The sequence below is a fragment of the Calliphora vicina genome, chromosome 4 (assembly GCF_958450345.1).
Source record: "Calliphora vicina chromosome 4, idCalVici1.1, whole genome shotgun sequence".
NCBI classification, from domain to species: Eukaryota; Metazoa; Arthropoda; class Insecta; order Diptera; family Calliphoridae; genus Calliphora; species Calliphora vicina.
In genome coordinates this window covers 27,688,942-27,710,621 of record NC_088783.1, presented here as the reverse complement: position 1 = coordinate 27,710,621, position 21,680 = coordinate 27,688,942, and the positions used below count along the sequence as shown (strand labels likewise).

General features: G+C 27.2%; 1 protein-coding gene across 2 annotated transcripts in view; it reads left to right on the top strand.

Annotated features, from left to right (window-relative positions):
• The first annotated feature begins 3,482 nt into the window (after positions 1-3,482).
• The window catches only part of LOC135958236 (keratin, type I cytoskeletal 10), a 42,016-nt gene continuing 23,818 nt past the window's right edge, over positions 3,483-21,680 (top strand). For both annotated transcript variants that reach the window (XM_065509128.1, XM_065509127.1), the window contains exons 1-2: positions 3,483-3,674; positions 15,386-15,656. In XM_065509128.1, coding sequence (XP_065365200.1) covers positions 15,534-15,656 — 123 coding nt within the window. In that variant the 5' untranslated portion in view covers positions 3,483-3,674; positions 15,386-15,533. The remainder of the gene's footprint in view (positions 3,675-15,385; positions 15,657-21,680) is intronic.

The following is a 21,680-nucleotide window of genomic DNA, read 5'->3' as shown; positions in this document are numbered from 1 at the left end:
ATCATAACATTGAAACTACTCAAAGTCCAACATCATTTTTGATTCCATTTTGAAGGCAAAGATATTGTCCTTAAAATGGTGTGACAGAAAGTTAAATAAAAACCGCAATAGAAGGTTTTTATTGAACTTTCTTTTGGACACCTTTTTTGTACTCTTCAATTCTCTTTTAACAAGGTTCCAATATTTCTCCACTGGCCTTAGCTCCAGGCAGTTTGGAGGCCGCTCTTTGTACAAATAACACATTATTATTCTTATACCACTCAATACCTTTCTTACCATAGCGACATGATGCCAAAGCAGACCAAAAATAAGTGGACACATTAAGAAGTCTTATGGAATGGAAGCATCCTTTTTTGTAAACATTCCTTGATGTAAATATCAGTATTTATAGAGCCCTTTGTAACAAATGTTTGGCTTCTTTTGCCGCAACTGCATACTGCTTCCCATATTAAGAATATTTTGGGAAAATTTTCTAATTTTGGTTCCTAAACTTTTCTACAACATTCCCATGAGCATATGTAACATAAAAAAATTTACCCAGAAGCTGCGAAAAATTTTCCATACGTACATTTCGTCAACCATTATGTAGCAGGTATATTTTTTGTATAAAATTTCACTTCAATTTCCATGCTCTCGTCTTTGGCCTCTAAATTTTTAGCATCGTTCCTGTCAGTAACTTTTTGACTCTTGTATGTTTTCAACCTGTATTGGTTTTAACTTTCCGAGTACAGATCTAACCGGACTGCTTTCTACTGGATATGTTGCGAGCTCTTTTGAAAATGCATTATATTTATTGGCTTTACCTGAATCAACGGACAAATTCTCCCGATAATATTTTATAACATTGGAATCAGTTTGATGACAGACCTTTGATTGTTCGACCAACTTTTTGTAGAACTAAGATGGGTTTTGATGAAAATATTTAATAATTTTAATCAGATTAAGAACAAATGAATATTATTAACACTAAACATAATGACTGACATGATCAAAAAAAATCAAATAATACTTGGTTTAAATGTTTTAATGAAAAACGTGTGTTAAGGTTTTTCTCAAAAATTTGTTTTTGTTAAATGTGTTTAATTCAGGGACCGTAACGGTTATAAGGGATATCAAAAAAGTTATTTTACAACCGTTATTTTGTGAATTTAAAAATAAAAATCCATCTAAAACTGTTATTTTTCAACGTAAAAGTAAAAGTTCCGATGAAACTGTTAAAAAAAGAGTTTTAAATATCCGTCATAAATAAAAGTCTTTTGAGGACTTTTATTTTTTCCGTCAGAAAAAAAACTCATTTGAGGACTTTTATTTTTTCCGTCATAAAATAAAAGTCATTTGAGGACTTTTATTTTTTCCGTCAGAAAATAAAACTCATTTTATGTAAATTGCTTGTCGTTGGTCAGATCATTACAATTTGTAAGCACCTTGCATTGCAATTTAAGAAAGATCACGTCAATACGAATCTATTGGTATATAAGAGTATATGTCTCCATTGACTCTAACATAGTGATTTTTTGATTTAAAATTTTCTGGATAACCGTTATTTACGGTCTCTGGTTTAATTTCATGAGTTTTGTGTAAAATATTTATTTGAGCTTATAAATTTTGTAATTGAATATGAAATGTTATTTTTTCTGTGTTTCTATCCCTTTTTGAGTAAATATTTTAGATAAGAACATATTCTTATATAATATGGTTCATAAATTACTCTTAATATCAATAGAAATTCTTCAGAACTTTCCAAATCGTTCATTTTAAAATTTATAAATCTTCATCACATACCTATTTATTAATATATGCTTGATATTTCAAATTTATAAGTTTTCTATCTTTCAATTTAATGGTTTTTTTATTGACTCCTTTAAAGATTTTTTTATTAAAACCATTACATTCCAAAATCTATTTATTGCGCATTATTTTTTAAGTACGAGTAGAGGGACTTAAATTTATGTGCACTTGCAATAACAATTTCATTAACCAAGTTTCTGTCTTAAATCTTTTGTTTTATTAACTGCCCTCTACATTGTGTTCGGGTCTTAAATCTTCAGTTTTCTTCTTCTTCTGTCACTGACATCCACCACAAAGTAAGTATGTTGCTCAAGTCTTTTGTTTTTATTCGCGTATTGCCTATAAATTCTTTTTTAAAAACTTTTTGTTTGTCTTTTTCTTTGGCATAACAACAAAAAACTTTAGGTTTTAAAATATTAAAAGCATGTAGTAGTATTAAGTAATTAATAACAAAGAATAAACAAGCAACATTTATGCATTTTTTGCAAGTGAGATGATGAGTTTACAAGTTTTGTTTAACGACTTCTGTTGCAATGAGTTTTTTTTTCTTCATTTTAACTATTTCTGGCTAAACTATAAAAATGTGTAAATTATGCAAGAAATACAAACAAAATTTTTAAATAGATTTTGCTGTTAAGAAAGCGAAATGTTTTGTATTTGCAACAAAATGTTTCAAATTAAAGGCAATGAATTGCGAATATACGAAATTATTGCATTTCTAAAAGATTTGTAGCCAAGAGGTACAATGAAAAATCTATTAAAATGCTTAGGGAGAGACTTGCTGCAACAATGATGATGATCTTAAAAAGGCGGAAAATATTAAACATGCAACCGTTAGACATTATTTAGACAACTTAGCAACAGGTATTTTACAATTTGGGGAGTAATTTTCATGAATGTGGTTGTTTTTTTTATGTTGTTAGCGATTTTACATCATACTCAATATGATGACGGCTGAGATGTTGATGATGATGATGATGGTATCGTTTTTTGTTAAGTGAGGGTAACACAAATCAAGTTTTGATATTTTAATGTTTTGCATTTTGGCTACCAAAATTTAAACAAAAATCCAGTTTATATTATGGGTGAGTAGGTTTGTTGTTGTGTTTTATATTTTGTATTTGTTATTTTGCGTAAAAACGGTGTCAGCAGTGTCAGCTATAACCAGAGTTGAGTCTTGTGCTGTGGTTTTTTGTGATCGTGTGTTGTTAATACTTCTTGTTTTTGTGTTTTTTTATTTGAGTGAATACCTTCATCCAATAATTTGAATGTGTGTGAATTTTACTTTCAATTTCATTATGAGTGAGTGAATTGTAAAGCTTTGGCTTTAACAAAAAAACAAACAACAACAATTACAGCCAAGAGTAAAGCTTAAAACTCAACACTCTGAGAGCGCCCAAACAAATTAACGATTGTGTATTGTGTTAAAGCCTCCTTTTTATTACACTTTACCCTCAACAAATAAACAATTTAAATGTACTACTTTTTTAGAAAAAAAAAAAACTTATACACATACATACACATACATTGCTATACATATTCATTTACATATATTTATGTTTTATTTCAATTTATCCATGTATTTGTTAAATTTTAGTGATTTTTAGACTCTTGTTGTTTTAAATCGAAAATTTATCGGCTTAAGCTTTAGTCTGTTGTGGTGTGATAAAAATACGTTAGTAATCAATTGCAACTCCAACAGCATAGACATTTCTCGTCTTTAAAGCGCGTCTAGTCGTTGTGTTTTCTCAAATATAAAATCGTGTATTTTTAACCCCCCAAAACCCCATCACACAAAAAAACGGAGGATACTCAATAAAGTTTCAATACTCTATTAAAAAACATTAAAACACCAACAACAAGTTTCTACGTTTCTACTAAAAAATGTACGTGTTTATTTGATTTTAATTTATAAAAAAAAATAGCAAAAGAAAAAAAAACTTAAAAAATTTTTTAAAATTTTTTGGAGGTTTAAAGCAAGAAAACTTAAGTATCAAAAAAAAAACTATAATAAATTTGCTAAATCATAAAACATTACGTTTAATGAATTTAAAGTCAAGTCATAAAGTTGAAATAATCAAAAAAAAACAACAGCAAATCAAAAGCTTTAAAACATTTTTGCAAAATTGAATGGAATAAAATATTGCAACTTCGACATTATTTACTATAATTATATTATTATAAACAGCAACAATAACAACAAAAGAAGTGGTGTGCGGTTTTTGTTTGAAAAAAATTATCATAGGCGTTGTGTAATTTTATTGGGAAAAATATTCCTAAAACATAAGATTTTATCATCAATAACGAAAAAACCTGTTAAAGGAAATATATTTTAGTAGTATTGCAGGTTTAATGAAAAAAGATTTGAAATCTATGGAAAACTTTATATTAAAAGATTAATTAATATAGAAAAGTTTAAGTTCTTAACAAAAGAAACCAAACTTTACAAAAAAATTGTAGAATTCAATTAAATCGTTAAAATATTCAATAAATTTTAAGACTGACCTGCAAATTCTAATACAAAACATTTGACTAAGAAAACCTACATTGTTTGCTTAAAACCCTTTAAAATTATTCTGTTTTTTTCTTGTTTCTCCTTGTCATGCAAAGGTGCTAAGTCCATTTTATGGTATGCCAACGTTTTTTTAAAAAAAATTTCATAATTATTATCTATTACAAATGGAATTGAGTATAATCAAACTAGTTTTTGTTTTTATTTTATTAATTTAATTTTAAACCATAAATTTGTTAAGGAAATATTTGATCATTTTATAACTTATTAGCCTATCTACTGCTGATATCCATTGCCTTTTGACAGCAACTTTAGTGTGAATACAGACTTTAAATCAAACGATAAAAATAAGAAAATGTACTAAGTCCACTAAAAATTTAAAAATATGTAAAAAAAAAGTGCCAAGATCCAAAAAAGGACTTATAAGTAGCCAACACACTTTTTATAAACTAAGTTAGTAATGAAACTGCATTAACAGATTTCAAAAATATTTAAAGCAAATGATTTTAGAACGTTTTTTTAAAATTTGTGAAAAGCGACTTAACACATTTGCACACTAAGCTAAAGTAATTAAATTTTTCGTTCATTTTAAAAACAGTTTTTCTTAATATTTCTATTTTTTTAAAAAAGAATACGTATTTATCTAGTAGAACTAAGAACTACAGGTGTTTTAAATTGTATCTTCTAACAAAATATATAGAGGTTTTCAAAACTTTCGCAAAAGGTTTAAATATTAAAGTAATTAAAATCATGGAAAACCCTATTATATTGTGAAATAAGAGACAATTTAAAACCACTACATTTTCTAGTTTTAAATCAATTTGTATTGATTATTAAGCTGAGAGTATAAAAGAGCCAAGTCCTCTTATTATATATTTTATAGGAGTGACAGAAAGCGTCAGTAGGTTTTTCCTTATTCTTAGGAATGATGCTAACAATAATATATGAAATTTAAATCAAGTGTCTTGGCGGCTTATAGGTCTACTTTAATACTTAGCCTATTTTTTTTATAAAGTTTGCTCAGTTATTTTTAATTTATAAAACAAAATTTTCATACAAAATTTGATAAATTTAAAAATTTATTATGAATAAGGCTTTAAATTTATTATATAAATGAAAACTTTTTTTAAAAATTTAAAAAAAAAAATCAATATTTTCTAAAAAATTATATGAGTTAATACATTTTTTTGGTTTATATTAAATAAATAAACTACAATTAATACAAATTTCATGCATTCATACAGTTGTACTCCACTCAATTTGATTAGAATGTTAAATTTCTAATTCCATATTTCTGGACTTAACACAACATAGCAACAAGAGAAAAACAAAACAACTATACAACATGTTTATGTAAATGATGTATTTTTATTTGTTCTTAAGTTTTGTATTATAATTTCAATTTCCAAAAAAAAACTATAATTTCTAAAAACGGACTTAGCACTTTTTTCATCTAACAAGAAAAAACCAAATAACTATAATAGTTATTTATATTAATGTTTTATATTAAAATCTGAATTTTCATATAATTGTACTTAGCACATTTACACCATAAGCAATCGATAAGCAGCAAAATAATAGACTATATTTTGAAAAAAATAGAATTAAATAAACCAATATCTATTATTATAATGACTTCCCAAGAAGCAAAAAAGGAACTAGAAATTTTAATTTAAAAAAAATTAACAGTAACATCGTGATTGTATTAGATACAATGAAAAAGCTTGCATTTCTATTTCGTTTAACGAAAGGAACAATTCATCAGGAAAATGTTTCCAATATTTTTTCAACAATATTATGGTCACTGTAATTATTTATATGATTGCGGTAACCATAATATAGTAAATTTACGATTCACATGATTATCGCAATCATATATACGATTTTTCTAAATAATTATAAGTTTGTGACAACCATTTTTATGATGAAGGAGTTATGGATATGGATAATCTATGAACATGATTGCCATGATTGTGACAATCATGTGAATCTTAACATTACCATATTATGGTTACCACAATCATATAAATAATTACTGAGGCTATATTGTTAAAAAAGTTGTAAAATGTTGTTTTTTTTCTAGGAGTACATATGCAGACAAATTGAACCAGTTTCTATCATTCTAAATTACTTCACTTAATTATTAGCAAATTAACCCAGCTTTTCAGGAAATCGTTTTCATTTCTGATTTTAAATATTTTTTTAAAATTATCCTACCATTCTATTATTCTAAATTACTTAAGACTGATTACTTAATGAATTCCAAAGAATTGAAAAAGTAACCTCTGGGCTTTATAACAATAAAAGTGCTTCTAAGTGATTTATTTCTATTTCCTTTTACGAAATGAGTACCATCGATTGTCACACGTTGACACATGTTTATTTGCTGGTTTATTTGTTTCTGATTTCTTTTAGAACAAAATATATTCACATCTTTTCTGGCCCTGGAACACTTTGAATCATCTGTGATTTTGATTACCATCTAACACAACTCCTCCCATATTTACATTTTCTAAAACATGAACACAACGCCTTATATTTTTTACCAAGAATTACAAAATTAAAATATAATCATCCTAAAAACAAAACTATAATTTCTGATTTGTTTCTCAAAACTTGTTATTTTAATTCATTAGAACTTCAAGCTCAGTTTAAATAACGTGTTAATAAAACTAAAACTAAATTGATTTTAAAATCTTATTTGTTTTTTTTTTTCTTCCCACCAATAAAACACTCAAGCTAATTAATATTTAAATATGAAAAAAAAAAATTCCACCATCATGACGTTAATTGTAAAAAAAACAAATAATGCCCTTTGACAAATTTCTCTTACTAAAACAATATTTATTAAATAATTGAATGAAGAAAAAAAATAGTTGCAAATAAATATTGATTTAAACGAAGTTAAACAATTAGCATTTATAAATAAAAGCAACCGCAAAGTTAGTGGTCAACAACAAGTTATTGATAAAAATGCACATGTTTAAGGCAGAGGTTTAGGGGAAATATTTGGTATTAGAAATACAATTTGAGCGTTAGGCGTTAGCTAAATTTTTCAACTTTATGGTTTTTTTCAAGAATATTCCAAGAACTTACTTCGAAGCCAGGCTGGCATTATATAAAAACTATAGCATACTTTTAGGATGTTATATAAATATTAATATCAGCTGATTTAGCTTGGACAACATTAGTTTCGACTGCTGCTATTAAATAATGTTGCGCCATTGCCTTTTGGGAGCAAATTTAAAGACAATAGCGATTTTACCTGAAACAACATAGCAACTAAATATATTTAGTTGCGGACTTAATACTTTTGCATGCAATAAGAAAAAAACTAAATAACTAGTTGTTGCATATATTAATGTTGTTTGATTAGTTATTTTATTGTTTTGCAAAATCTAGCACATTTGCTGAAAAGCAAAAAAATATATTTTGAAAAATGAGAATTGAATAAATTAGTTTTTAACATTCTAAATTACTTCACACATTTATTAGAAAGTACTCCAAAAAATCGAAAACCTAACTTGAATTTGCAATTCAAAAGTAATATCATGACTGTATTACAATGAAAGTTCTTCTATTTCTAATTCTATTTACGAAATGAGAAGTTATACCAGCTCTTCTGGAAATCGTTTTCATTTCAAGTTTTAAATAGAACCAATTTGAATCATTCTAACCCAATGAAAACCAAAAAATCAAGCACTTGAACATTTTGTTGGAATTTGACATGAATGCAAATATAATTATGTTTTAAACTTGAAAAATATTTGAAACAAATAATATATGACTTGAATTTATGTTTTCTTTTTTATTGGAGAATGCTATTGATATAATGTATAATACAACTATAAGTCAACTGCTTGACTAAAATTCAAGGCTTGAATTACACTTGCTTTGTTTGTGAAATAAAAAGTTAACCCAGCTTTTCAGGAAATCGTTTTCATTTCTGATTTTAAATATTTTTTTTTTAAATTATCCTACCTACTTAATGAATTCCAAAGAATTGAAAAAGTAACCTCTGGGCTTTATAACAATAAAAGTGCTTCTAAGTGATTTATTTCTATTTCCTTTTACAAAATGAATACCATCGATTGTCTTGAATTCCAGTAAAATGTTTATTGTAGAAAGAAGTAGAAATTGCTTTTGAGATAAGAAGGAATGAAAATCCTTATGCTTCTAGTCCCATTTACAAAATGAAATTCAATGCTTGAATTACACTTGATTTCAACTTGAGTTCCAGTATAATTACTTATTGTAGAAAAAAGTAGAATAAGAAGGAATGAAAATACTTATGTTTCTAGTCCCATTTACAAAATTAGAAGTTATACCAGCTCTTCTGGAAATCGTTTCCTGGATTTGTTTAAAGTTTAACCAGTTTCTATCATTCTAAACTCATCAGGAAAACGTTGCCATTTCTGGTTCTAAAAATATTCTTTAAAATATAACCAGTTTCTATCATTCTAAATTACTGTATTACTGAGCATAAAAATAACTTCCCAAGAAGCGAAAAAGAAGTAAAATTTCCAAAAAAACCTTATTGGATGATATTAATTTAACAAAAGGTTGTTATAGTTTGAATCTGTCCCTTTTGCGATAGTAGATGTTTCAATTTTTTTTTAAGAAAACGAAAGATTTAAGACACATACTTTTCAGCAAAACCAAAGAATTAAAACACAAAACTTAAATTTTTTATATAATTGAATTGACGACAAACCTAGTTCATATTTTAAGCATTAATAAGTTATCGAACCCGGCTATTATAAGTTATAAAAACGCCCTATATTTTTCACTCTTAACAAAAAATTATTAATATGTTAACCCCTCATAAGTATTACGTGATTTATATTTTCAATTCCAAAAAAAACAAACAAAAACTTTAAACTTCAAGTTAAAGGTGGCAGGTTTACTTACCATTTCATCTACACAAGATGAGGTAACATTTACAAACCCAAAGACACACAAAACCCCCCAAAAAAAACAAACTTAAGTAAAAGTTAACTAAACAAAAAAGCATAAACATAAAATAATTAAAACAAATAAAATAAAAAGTACTTTATACTCCGGCAAACAATAAAGTAATTCAAACAAAACAATCACATAAACTCGTTTAAAATGTGTGGCAGACTCGTGATAAATGCAAAGATATATTTGAAGAAAAGAAAAAAACGCAAACACTACTACCACACTTTACCATTTACAGATGACATAATATGTCTTTCTATTTGAGCTGAAAGAAAGACAAAAGATACAAAAAAAAAACGCAAATAAACCACAACATTTAAAGCTTACAAACCAAATCCAAATGCTCTATTGGCAAACCCACAGAAACGGATTTAAGTCTGCCAGTCATATGTTGGCTGTTGTTTGATGTTTCAGTGCGTTTGTCTGTCTTTATGTCCGTTTCTTGAATTCATACCAAATGTGATGCCGGTAATAGAAGAAAATAAACAACACAGCAAAAACACCATGCATGCATGTAGTATAACGCATGGCCGGCAGCAAGACGTTTAATACGATTTTTTTCTCAATATTCCCCAACATTGTTTCTTTGGTTTTATTTTTTTTTTTGGTAATTCATGATTGCTTTTAAGCCACCACTTTGCAATGTTTTGTTATTGAAGTGTTACCACATATTTTTGTAGTTTTTTTCATTGTTGTTGTTGTTTTTTTTGTTACTTTTTTGGAGCCAAAACTTACACTTGTTGTGTTTCACACTTTATTTTTGATTTTATTATAAAAAATTTATTACTTTATCTCTTTATATTTTATACGACCAGTTGGAAATTTCTGGAAGGCATCTCTTGATTACTTAATGATCTAAAAAGCTAAGATTTCTGTTTATCTTTAGCCCCTTATTGGCACCTACTGGTATATCGTTTAAAAAATGTCAGTGTAATGACACAATAAGCAGTAGCAACCTTATGACACTTCATTACTATTGATAAACTGCTGTATTTGTTAATATCATATTAAAATATTATTAATTCTTGACTTAATTCTTGAGCTACAAGCTGATTTTTATATAAGTCAAAGTGTAGAAGTCAGTAAAAATCTGAAATTTATTGACAGAATTTCAGTGTAATGAAAAAATAAGCAGTAGTGCTGACAACCTTATGAGACTTCATTACTATTGATAACTTTCTGACATTTCATACTAAAATATGATTAATTCTTGAGCTTTATTTTATACACATAGCTGAAATAGTAGAAGTCAGTAAAAATCTTAAATTGATTGGCATCTACTGGCAATTCAGTGTAATGCCAAAGTAAGCTGTAGCACTGACGAACTTATGACATTTCATTACTGTTAGCAACCTGATGATTTTGTCTGGCTGACATTGCTCACAAAAAATTATCAATTCTAAAGCTATCAGCTGGTTTTTACAAGAATGTAACAGCAGAAGTCGCTAATTTCCCGACTTGGAACCAACCAACCTCAAGCTAAAATATCAAAACACTGTTTTCCACACTCCATTTCCAAATGGGTTGTTTATTTCATAAAGAAATAAAATATTGATTGCATTACAAAAATAAAATCCCTCTCTTAAAGTAATATGTGTAAAAAAAAAATCATGATTATTTGTTTATTAACAAATTATTGCTAATAACCGATAACAACAACTGCAACAACAACCACAAACACACAAGAAATATTAAGAAAATAATAAGGTTAATAGATTTTATTGATTGCAATCAAATGATTTGTTCAAATTCATGTACAAATTATTCAAACAAACAAATTTTGTGAACAAAGACCGTCTAACAGTCTACTGCAATCCCAGCAAAAAAAAATATTTTTATATTTTATAAACAAAATTGATCATTGTTTAATTTGTTTAGATTCGCATGTATTTTTTTGTTATTTTCTATTGACATGCAGTCGAGTTAAAAGTTGTGTAATTTGGTGGCAACAAAAAAAAATATGTTGATTTAAATGCAATATAAATATAGAAATTATAAATTATTTAAATGTTATTATTGTTGTAATGTTAACAATGTCAGAATTTAATAGCCAAATTATCATAAAAAATGTTTGGCCTTTAAAGGCAGCCAATAAATAAGTTTTCAAAATGTTTGCAATTCAATAGTCATCTAACAAAACAATTTATTTTTTAGCAATTATCTTTAATAATAATGAGAAAATCAAGGAATTTTAAAATAAAACTTTAATAAAGTGTTTGAGCAGCATAAATTATTATATAGAAATTGAACAATATATTTATCACAATAACACAATTCTACTAATATTTTTAGAAAAATCAGTCGGATGTAATAAGAACTTTCAAAATATTGCAAAAAAAAAAAACAAAACTAACTTCATCATTAATGAGTTTAGGTAGATGTTCTTCTTGTTTCTTGAATTATATTTATTATTTTGAATGTGGTTATCAACAGTTCATGAAACAATTATTTAGATTTTTTGTTTTTATTTATTTATCCCTTTTAAGACGTCACGACATAATCTTATGAACTTTTATATAGATTCTTTTTGGAAATTGTGGTTCTATTTGGAAATTTTTTTTAAAAAAGTAACAAAATTAGTACTTTTTGTTGATTATACATATTAATTTTTAATATTTGCAAAACTTGGTATATTTATATAATGATTTATTAGAAATTAAATATGTTTAGAAAAAAGTACCAAAGTTTTACTCCATACCTTTCACACATTTAAAGTTATTTGAAACTAAATAATATAATTACATTTATTCTGTTAATTTGTCAAAAAGTACTAAATTTCGAATTTCTTATTCCAAAAGTACTTTCACAATTTTTAGTAGTAAAAAAAAGTACCGAAAATAATACATTTTGTTTCTATAATTAGAAAAAATTCTGTTATTTTTCTCAAAAAGTACTAAAATTCGAATTTCATATCAAAATAAAGTGTTTTTTCCAAAAGTTTATTTTTAGTAGCAAAAAAAGTACCAAAAATAATACTTTTTATTTAGTATAATTAGAAATATTGGCTATAATAAATCATATTATTTGTAAGTAAATATGTTCGCGAAAAAAGTACCAAAATTAAGGATTTTTACCAAATAAAGTACCAAAATTTTCCTTCCATTTAGTTTTTCTACACAATTCAAAACCAATTTATCTTAATGTAAATAATAACATGTAAATGTGAATAATAGAAAAAAGTACCTAATAGAAGGATTTATACAAAAAGGTAACAAAGTTCTTCCCCATACCTTTTAGACATTTAAAGCCAAGTTATTTGTATGTAAATAATTTTTCACAAAAAGTACTAAAATTCGAATTTGGTATTAAAATAAATTGTTTATTCCAAAAGGACTTTCACAATTTTTAATAGTAAAAAAGTACCAAAAATAGTACTTTCTATTTCTATAATTAGAAAAATTAGCTATAATGAATCATATTACTTTTAAGTAAATGTGTTTGGAAAAAAGTGCCAAAAAGAGGGATTTTTATAAAAAAACACCAAATGTTTCATTTAGTTTTTAAACGATTCAAATTAAATTATCTTAATTTAAAAAAAGTTCTTAAATCCTAATTTGGTATCAAAATAAATTGATTATTCCAAAAGTACTTTCTGAACTTTTAGTAGTAAAAAAAGTACCAAAAATAGTACCTTTTGTTTAATAATCATATTATTTGTAAGTAATTATGTTTGGAAAAAAGTACCAAAATGAGGGATTTTTACAACAAAACTAAATTATCTTAAAATCGAAAATGTCTATGCTACCAATTTGGTATGAAAAAAATTCTTCATTCCAAAAGTACTTTTACAAGTTTTGAGTTGTTCTAAAGTATTAATTTTAGTACCAAAAACAATAATTTTTATTTATTTGATTTATACTATCTATGATCTTATGATTATAATAAAATATTCATGCTGGGGAAAAAGTGCCAATGGAAAAAGTGACATGGATCCAAGTTAACCATTTGGAGGGAAAATAAATTAAATTTTATTTCAAATGTTTTCTTTTTTCATATTAAAACTTTTCGGTTTTGGAGTGCAATTTCCTTTTTTCGATCTCCTGGATTTGCTCTGAAATAAAATACTATTTTTACAGTTTTATTTCGTTTTTCTTTAGTTTTTTTTGTGCTTAAAAATTTTTGGAAATAAAGTACGATTTGTACACTTTTTCTTCCCTTTTAGGTTAAATTGCGTGAATGAGGAATTCACTTAATTAAATGTTTCGTATTTTGATTTTGAATTGAACAACCAAAACAATCCTTATATTAAAATTACAAGTCTCTAGCGCTTAAATGTCATATAGTACCCAGCTTTATGCTACAATGTACCTACCTTCTAATCCAATACTGGTACTTTAATGATTTGACAAGGAAAAATTAAAAGCCTTAAAAAAAGTAATGAAATATAGCAGTTTTTATATTTGTTTGTACTCCGTTCTCCGTTCTCCCCTTAACTCAATTTATGCTCTAATTAACAAAAAATATCTGTAACTAAGGGAATTTATATAAAAAGAAGTTGCATAATTTCCCTTTTTACCCCTTAATGTTCCAAAAGCAGCAAGTCTATCTTGCTTGCTGTGAGATCCAAAAAACGATATTCATATATTCTGAATCATTATTAAATTGTAAATTCGATCTAGTCTGTAGAAAACATGCTTATGTCAAAAGTACCAACATGTTTATTATTCTTCTAGCCAGTTAGGTATTGAAAATCAGCAAAATCGATTTGGTAGAAAAAAAGTTAAAAACCAAAATGTAAGATAACCTCAAATAAATGTTAATAATGCTTATTCCTTAGCTTGTTGTTGTTCTGATTTGAATATGATTTTAATGTGTGTAAATTTGCATAATATTTGGTAAATTCACATCTTCTCTTATCAGTCATATTGTCATAATGTCCTAATATATCATGACTCGGCAGCTCGGCTTAACCGCCTCTTAGGCATTCGGCACAGGTCTCAGCTGGTTGGTTACGATAACAAAATAAACATAGCATACAGAATAGTATTATTTTAGGACATTTTTTGCTTGAAAAACAATAAAAACCATTGTGAAATATTAGGACATTATGACATGATAAGAGACCTTGTGAATTGACCAATTGTAGTTTAGATTATAGTTGTATTTTTTGCAATTTCATTGTAACTTCTTCGAAAAATTCTCGAAAATTTCAGCATAAATTTGGAAATTAAAAAAAAAATTATTTCATATTTTTCTTTTATTCCGTATTTCGCCACCCTTTAACAAACCCACCTAACATTTGCCAAAAATCATGGACAACCTGCTAATGATTCATTAGACCCCACACCACTCCAACAAATAACTGAGGCATAAAAGCCTACAAAAATTTAAGCTAAAAGACCTTAAAAAAAATCACGTACAAACAATTTTAATAATGAAACTAAAAAAAAAAAAAAGTAAATGTATAAAACATAAATATTTGCATAAAAAATAAATTATATTAAATATTACACATGTGCAGTCACACAAACAACTAAAATTAATACAATTTTAATAAATATCAAAATATTAATAAGAATTATTCAATGTGTGCATAATATTGTAAGTCTATTGACTTTAAAAATTAACATAATTTGATGATTGCCATGAAATTTTGGTTAAATATGAAGAAAAATTTAAAAAAAGATCACAACGAAAATGATGCACAAGAAACTGACCTTGGCCGATAATTACGTTGTTAAAGATATTTTCAAAAGACGATTAATATATGCAAGAGATAAAAAACTAAAGATGTTCGGTAACATCTAGAAACACATTTAAAAATCATTGAATAATATTCAAATTTAACAAAGCTTATTAAGAAAATAAAATGACAAACAAAATATCTAAGAGCAAGGTCATTTAAAGTTAAACATGTGTTGAGAGTCGCAAACCACAAAAATGCCAAGTATTTTTTTTATAAATAATTAGTAAATATGTTTATTCAAAAATTCTTTAAAAACTTTTAAATTTTAAAGGTCTATGAGCAACGATTTTTTTTAATGATTTTTGTATTTAAGGTTTTCTTGCTTAGAAAATTTAAATAAACGGAAGTTTTATTATTTATTTATTTGTCTATCTATCTACAATATTATTTTAAAAACAAATGTTAATGAATATTTTTTTTATTTGTTTTCTTTACAGTTTAGTTTAGTCAACGTTTTGGTTTATTGGAAATAAAACCTCATAAAAGTTGTTGGTTTATAAAACGTTTTAGAAAAAACAGTTTTATATATATTTTTTAAAAATCCCCCTCTCCAAATACACATACACAAACACTAACACAGCCAAAATGAGGCCATATTTAATAACATTTGCCTGTATCTGCTCTGCCCTCGCTTTTGTATCTGCCGTACCAGTGCCTGCCTCCAATCAGGAACTAGATGTGCTACAGATTCCACTTTCAAATGGAAAGGTAAGTTTTTTTTAACCAAACAAGAAATATATTTCAGACTTTAACTCAACCTTTACAAAATTTCCTTCACTTGAACAAATATTTGCAACCAAACTCAAACACTAAACTAAACAGTCAATGAAGATGTTATTGAAGTTAATGAGTTAAACAAATATTTAGTTCATATAAATAATAAAATAACAAAAAAAAATAGCAAAAAAGTTGTTTGAAAACAACAACTCAAATAAATGTTCAAACTTTCATCTTGTAAATAAACTAAAACAAAAAATATGTAAAATGACCTCGGCAAGGTTAGTAAACTTTCAATTTTCAACAATTTAAACATGTGCTAAAGTCCTTCAACTGTTACAATTCGTTTCTAAACACACACATTTGTTTTTGTTAACTACAAATTGTATGAATCATTTAAATTTCAACTTCCTTTTACAAAAATTTAACTGGAAATTTATTTTATTTTATTTGCAACGGTATTCAGGTCTTTGGGTTTGCATGGTTAATCAAAACACAGTTAAAAAAAACAAACCAGTTCCTGACTTGATACCCACTTACCAATACCAAGGAAGTTTTTGGAAACATGATTTTTTGTTTTTCATATATATTGTAGATTAAAATAAAAAAGCTAAATTAAAAAATAAAGAGAGAAAAATTGAAAGTAATTTTCCATTAAAAACTTATTGTTGCCAGCAAACAAAGAAAATCTACAATAAAAAAGCTTTTTCTGATATTGGTAACTCAAGTAGTAGTTCACTCGTTTGAGTATTGTTTGGAATTTTCCATTATTTATTGTTTGGTTTTTTTTTTTTGTTTAACCAAAAAACACACCACCAAATAAACTAAATTTTAGGCAGTTTAATTTACAAATAAAAAAAATAATTGTTACAAATAATATTAAATTTGTTTGTATTTATTTACAACGTTAAACCCAAAATTAAAACCGGCTTTTACATAAACTTGTACAAGTATGAGGACTGAGATCATTGAAATCAAGTCTAAGTTTTTCTTATGATACTAAAGGTAGGGTCACACATGGCACACACACTCTTACAGGTGTTTTGTAAGATCAAACAGCATCAAATAAAATGAAACAATTTTTTTTGTTTTGAATAGGCGTAAGTAAAAGGAGTCTTTGAACTAAATAAAAGAATTCAAATGTATTTTATTTAGTGGTTACGTCTTTTTCATCAAATATTTGCCATGTGTGACCCTACCTTAAGGCTAGCATCAGTAGATTAGTTGATAGCGAACTATTCAAACAATTTCAGCATTTCAGGTTCAATTCCCACCATCAAAATCAATCGATATCAAGTAAAATTGATGGTCATTTTCTTATTAAGGCATTCGATATTGCAGCGACATTACATATAGCTCTTACCCCGACTTGACGAGTCAACAAATTGTTCACTCAGCGAACAATTGCTTGTCATGAATTTACCTCGTGTGGACAACCCTTGTCTATGTTATGTTCATGTTTGAATACTCTTTTTCAGAACATTTTTTCGCCCAACGATTTCAGCAAGCAAAAGTAATTGTCACACAAAGATTCGCCTAGACTCATTGCTTTGTACTCTATAAATTTAAAAGTCTTGGCCATTGTTAGCTTGGCCATTGTTAGAATTGCTCATCTTTTGAGGCCAAGAAAGAATCAAGCCAATATCAGATAGTCTCTTCCAAAGTGAAGACAGAGCGTTCTGTATCGATCGGAACAAATAGTTGTCTGACACGGGGCACGGTCTAGACTATAAGGTGGGTGAGGCAAAACTTCCCAACCACTTCATTCTAAATTCATTTTAAAAGGTATTGCAACATGTAGCCGAGTGTTGTCATGATGGAATATTACGGTTTCATTCTGGGTATTTTTCGGCCAATGCAATTCAAATGAATCAGTTGCATTCGAAACATGTTGCCTTTGATGGTCTGGTCTGATTTCAGCAGCTCCTAATAGATACGACTCTTTTGCTCCCACCATGCCTTAGCACCATGTTGGCTGGGCTTTATATACGATCTCTTACGCTTCGTATTATCGTAATGGATCCATTTTTCATCACAAGTAATGATTCGGTGCAAAACTGACTTTCTTTTATAGCGTTCAAGCATCATATCGGACATGCGAAAGTCAAGGTCTCCCGCCTTCAATTCAAATGATACCCAATTTCCCTGCTATTTGGATGAATCCTGCTACTCGCAAACGTTTTTAAATTGCTGCTTGAGTAGCTCTCAACCAAATTTGTTGGCAAATCGAATGATTTAGGTGCACACGTTGAGTTTTTCGGTTCTAGCAACAGAATGTCAATCGATAAAGATGAATTTCGGTTGAAGCAACCAAACTTTTGTTACCATTTCAATAATTTCGTAGCCACAACCATAAAATTCATTCGATTGGCAACAAATTCGGTTGCTACTACGAATCTGTTTTCTCTGTGTAGCAGTCTTCATGATACAGCACAGCAATGTGTTTGAGCTGACATAGTAGAAACCGTGCAGCATTTAGTTCATCATAACGCCAGATCAAAATCAATCAAAGTTAATCATTCCTGTTTAATCGTTTCATTATTCCCATGCCATAATTATATTTGGGGTATTCACATGGTCTGCTATTAGTCATATTGTCAGAAACCTTGCAGATTTAGTTCATCATAACGCTGATCAAAATTAATCATTCCTGTTTAATCGTTTCATCATTCCCATGCCATAAATATATTTGGGGTATTCACACGGTCTGCTATTAGTCATATTGTCATAATGTCCTAATATATTTTAAAATAGTATGTATTATTTTATGACAATACAATAAACATAGTTCAAATAGTTTTATTATTTTAGAATAAAAATTTTGTAAACTATCATAATATATTAGGACATTATGACCAAATAGTAGACCGTGTGAATACCCCAATTAATTCAATATTGTAAATTTATAATTACTGTATTGAGGCAACATTGAAAAGAAGATCAATTTCCTCTATTGTGACAATTGCCCAATTTACAATCGGGTGTCGTAGCGTTGTAAATTGTATATTATAAATAGTTTTCTAAACAAAAGCAAAATATTTATAAAAAAAATACGACATACAACGCTAAGACACTGATTGTGAATTGGGCAAATATCACAAAATTGGAAACAGAGTTGATTGTTCTTTTCTCCCCAACTAGATTTATTTTGAATTTTTTGTGGGTTTGTCAATAACAACTGCCTGAAAATAGCAAAATATGAATTTGCTATGAAGTTTTTTATATTTTATTGCAAACATTTGCAACCTAGTTTCACTGATCTCAGTCCTAAGATTAACTTTTGTTACATTAATTTTTAGTTTTTTCTTCAAAAATTTAACGCCTCAAACTGAAATAGTGGTTTTATTTTTTTTTCTAGCAAAAGTTAATGTCTAGTAGTTTTGAGTTGTTTTCGTAGCAGCAACAGCAACATTAAGTATCTGTTTGCTGCTGACACGTTCCGCTGTCATTATTTAATTACAACATAGATACACATTGTTGCTAGTGTTCCACACCACCAGTGGAGACGCCAATCTGTCAGTTGGTTAATTGCTACTCATGTTGTGTTGTGTTGTGTTGAGTGCGTTCTCAAATCAATTGTTATTTCTTTAGAAATGTCTTCTATTTATTTAGTATTTCTATTAACCGCCACTAATCTCTTTATTGTTTAATATTTTGCTATAGTTGTTAAACAATTATTAACGTGCCAAATTGAAATTGAATTGTGGTTTATATTGAACTTTCAAAAATTTTAAATGATTTTTCTATACAATACAATAATTTAGTTTTTGAATTTTGAATATTCAGGATTTCATGCACGATTTTTGTTTTGTGGTAAAACTTTAACCCTCATTTTCACAATGTCTAGTTAGTTTTCAACCTAAAGTTATACAGACCGCATTCATACAAAAATAATTATAACAGACAGTATGACTATAAGTTAAGAAATAACAAGACATGATGAAAATGTGGCTAAAACTTTAGGCACTGATATCTCTTTAATACAGTGATCGGCTTTCATAGCGATCAGAGGCCGAACATTATCGGTTATTTACCTATAAACAACACGAATGTCAACGAAGATAAAAAAATCATAAAATAAGAATGAAAAAACGAAATCAATGTCAGGTCCTATTGCAACATTTATATTTTAGGTTCTCTTTGTGCCAACCACTGCTTTAATATGTAGTAAAATCTAATTAGTTTAATAATGATTTGAAAGGTGATTATATCCCCTTACAATTCCATAGTTCATTATAAATATTTCGTTTTAAATTACTCTCAAATTATAATATTAAAAAGCAATTTTAGAAAATCCTCTCTTCCTGATTTGTATTTGTTTTTGAATGAAATTAAATTGTAATCGCTTTCAAATACTGCAACACTTATTAACATTGCACAAAACGCTATTATTTCTACATTCTGTTTTATTACAAAATATTAATTTTTTTTCAATTTACTCATGGTGTCATATCCATCAAAATTTATTACACTTTTTTTTCATCCTAACCCATATTTATGGAAGCTTTAATAAATCGCTTTTCCTGTATTTATGAGACATTTTTATTCAAATAAGAAACCCCATTAAAACTATTGCAAACAATAACATAAAAAACAAAAAATTACATTGATTACAACCAGTTTAAAACACAAATCAACTTTTGACCAATTCACACAATAACTTAAAGACCCATATTTCTTAAAAAAAAAAACTTAAATAATTTTAAAACCAACCACATTCACTCTAACAAGAAAAACAAGTCGTTTGTTGTTAAGCGCCAGTGGTGGATAAAGGAAAAACCAAGACTTTTTTAAAACTTAATAATCCTAGACATAATTTTAGTTTTAACAAATACTAATAATAATAACAATTTCATTTCAAACACACTCACTTTACCAACCGATTACAACACTCGTAGTTTGTCTTAACAATTTATAATGAAACAGGCATAAATTTGCAATATTTAATGAATTACTAACAAAAACAAAACCTAATTGTCATTTGTAATTAATTCTTTTAAAAATTGCGTATGTATTTTGTTTTAATTATCTATAACATGGGAAATTTTCTTTAGTGGTTAAAAATTAATTGAAATTCTATAACAAATCTCAGGAAACTAATGAAAGACAATACAAAACCTGAGTAGTATAATGATTAAGTGATTAGCAGTGCATGAAAAACGCCCTCTTGTATTTGAAAACTTTAACACATATTGAATTAAATTCATTATTTATGAGCATTAAATAATGACCAAAAAGTATAAGAAATATTCTGGGGTTTTTGTTACAATTTCAAGTAAAAAATAATAAATAAATTGGATTTTTAAAGAGATTTTAAATTCTAGCTAACAAAATTAATATTTAGTAGTTTTTAAACGCAAGCATTTGGTCTAGATTCGAATTTAAAATAATAAGTTAGAATATTATATTCGAATGTGTCTGCACCCAAAACTAGAATCAAATAAATATTCAAACATTGAATTGTACTTGTATATCATTTAAAATCAAAAGGTTTTTTTTTTGAAAAACTTAAATTTGTTTCACGTCTCAAATAAAATTCTGTTTGAATTCAATTTTAGTTCCAACAAAATATTCAAGTGCTTTTCAAAAATCGTTAATAAAACTCGGAAAATTGCAAGTGTCATAGCAAACAGTGTCCAGTCATGTCGAGCTTTTTAAACATGCTGGACAAGATATACGAACACAAGACTGAACACAACTCAATTAAATTTTAGTATTTTCTAAACAATACCGAATTGAAAACACTTGCTTTTCACGTGTGACACATGTTCTATAAGATGATTTCATTTCATTTATATTGATGTATGTCAAACGAAACTTTTAATTTAAATTAAATCCACCGACAATTGCTTAATAGTTTCCGGATTACCACAGCAATGCAATTGTAAATTTCATCATTGTTTAAACTGAATTTTAAAACATGAACTAGCATTCTTCATGATACAGCCTTGGAAATAGTTGCCGTAAAGGTTCCTTAGTAATTCCATAAAATGTTTGCACTATCTCTTTTAATTT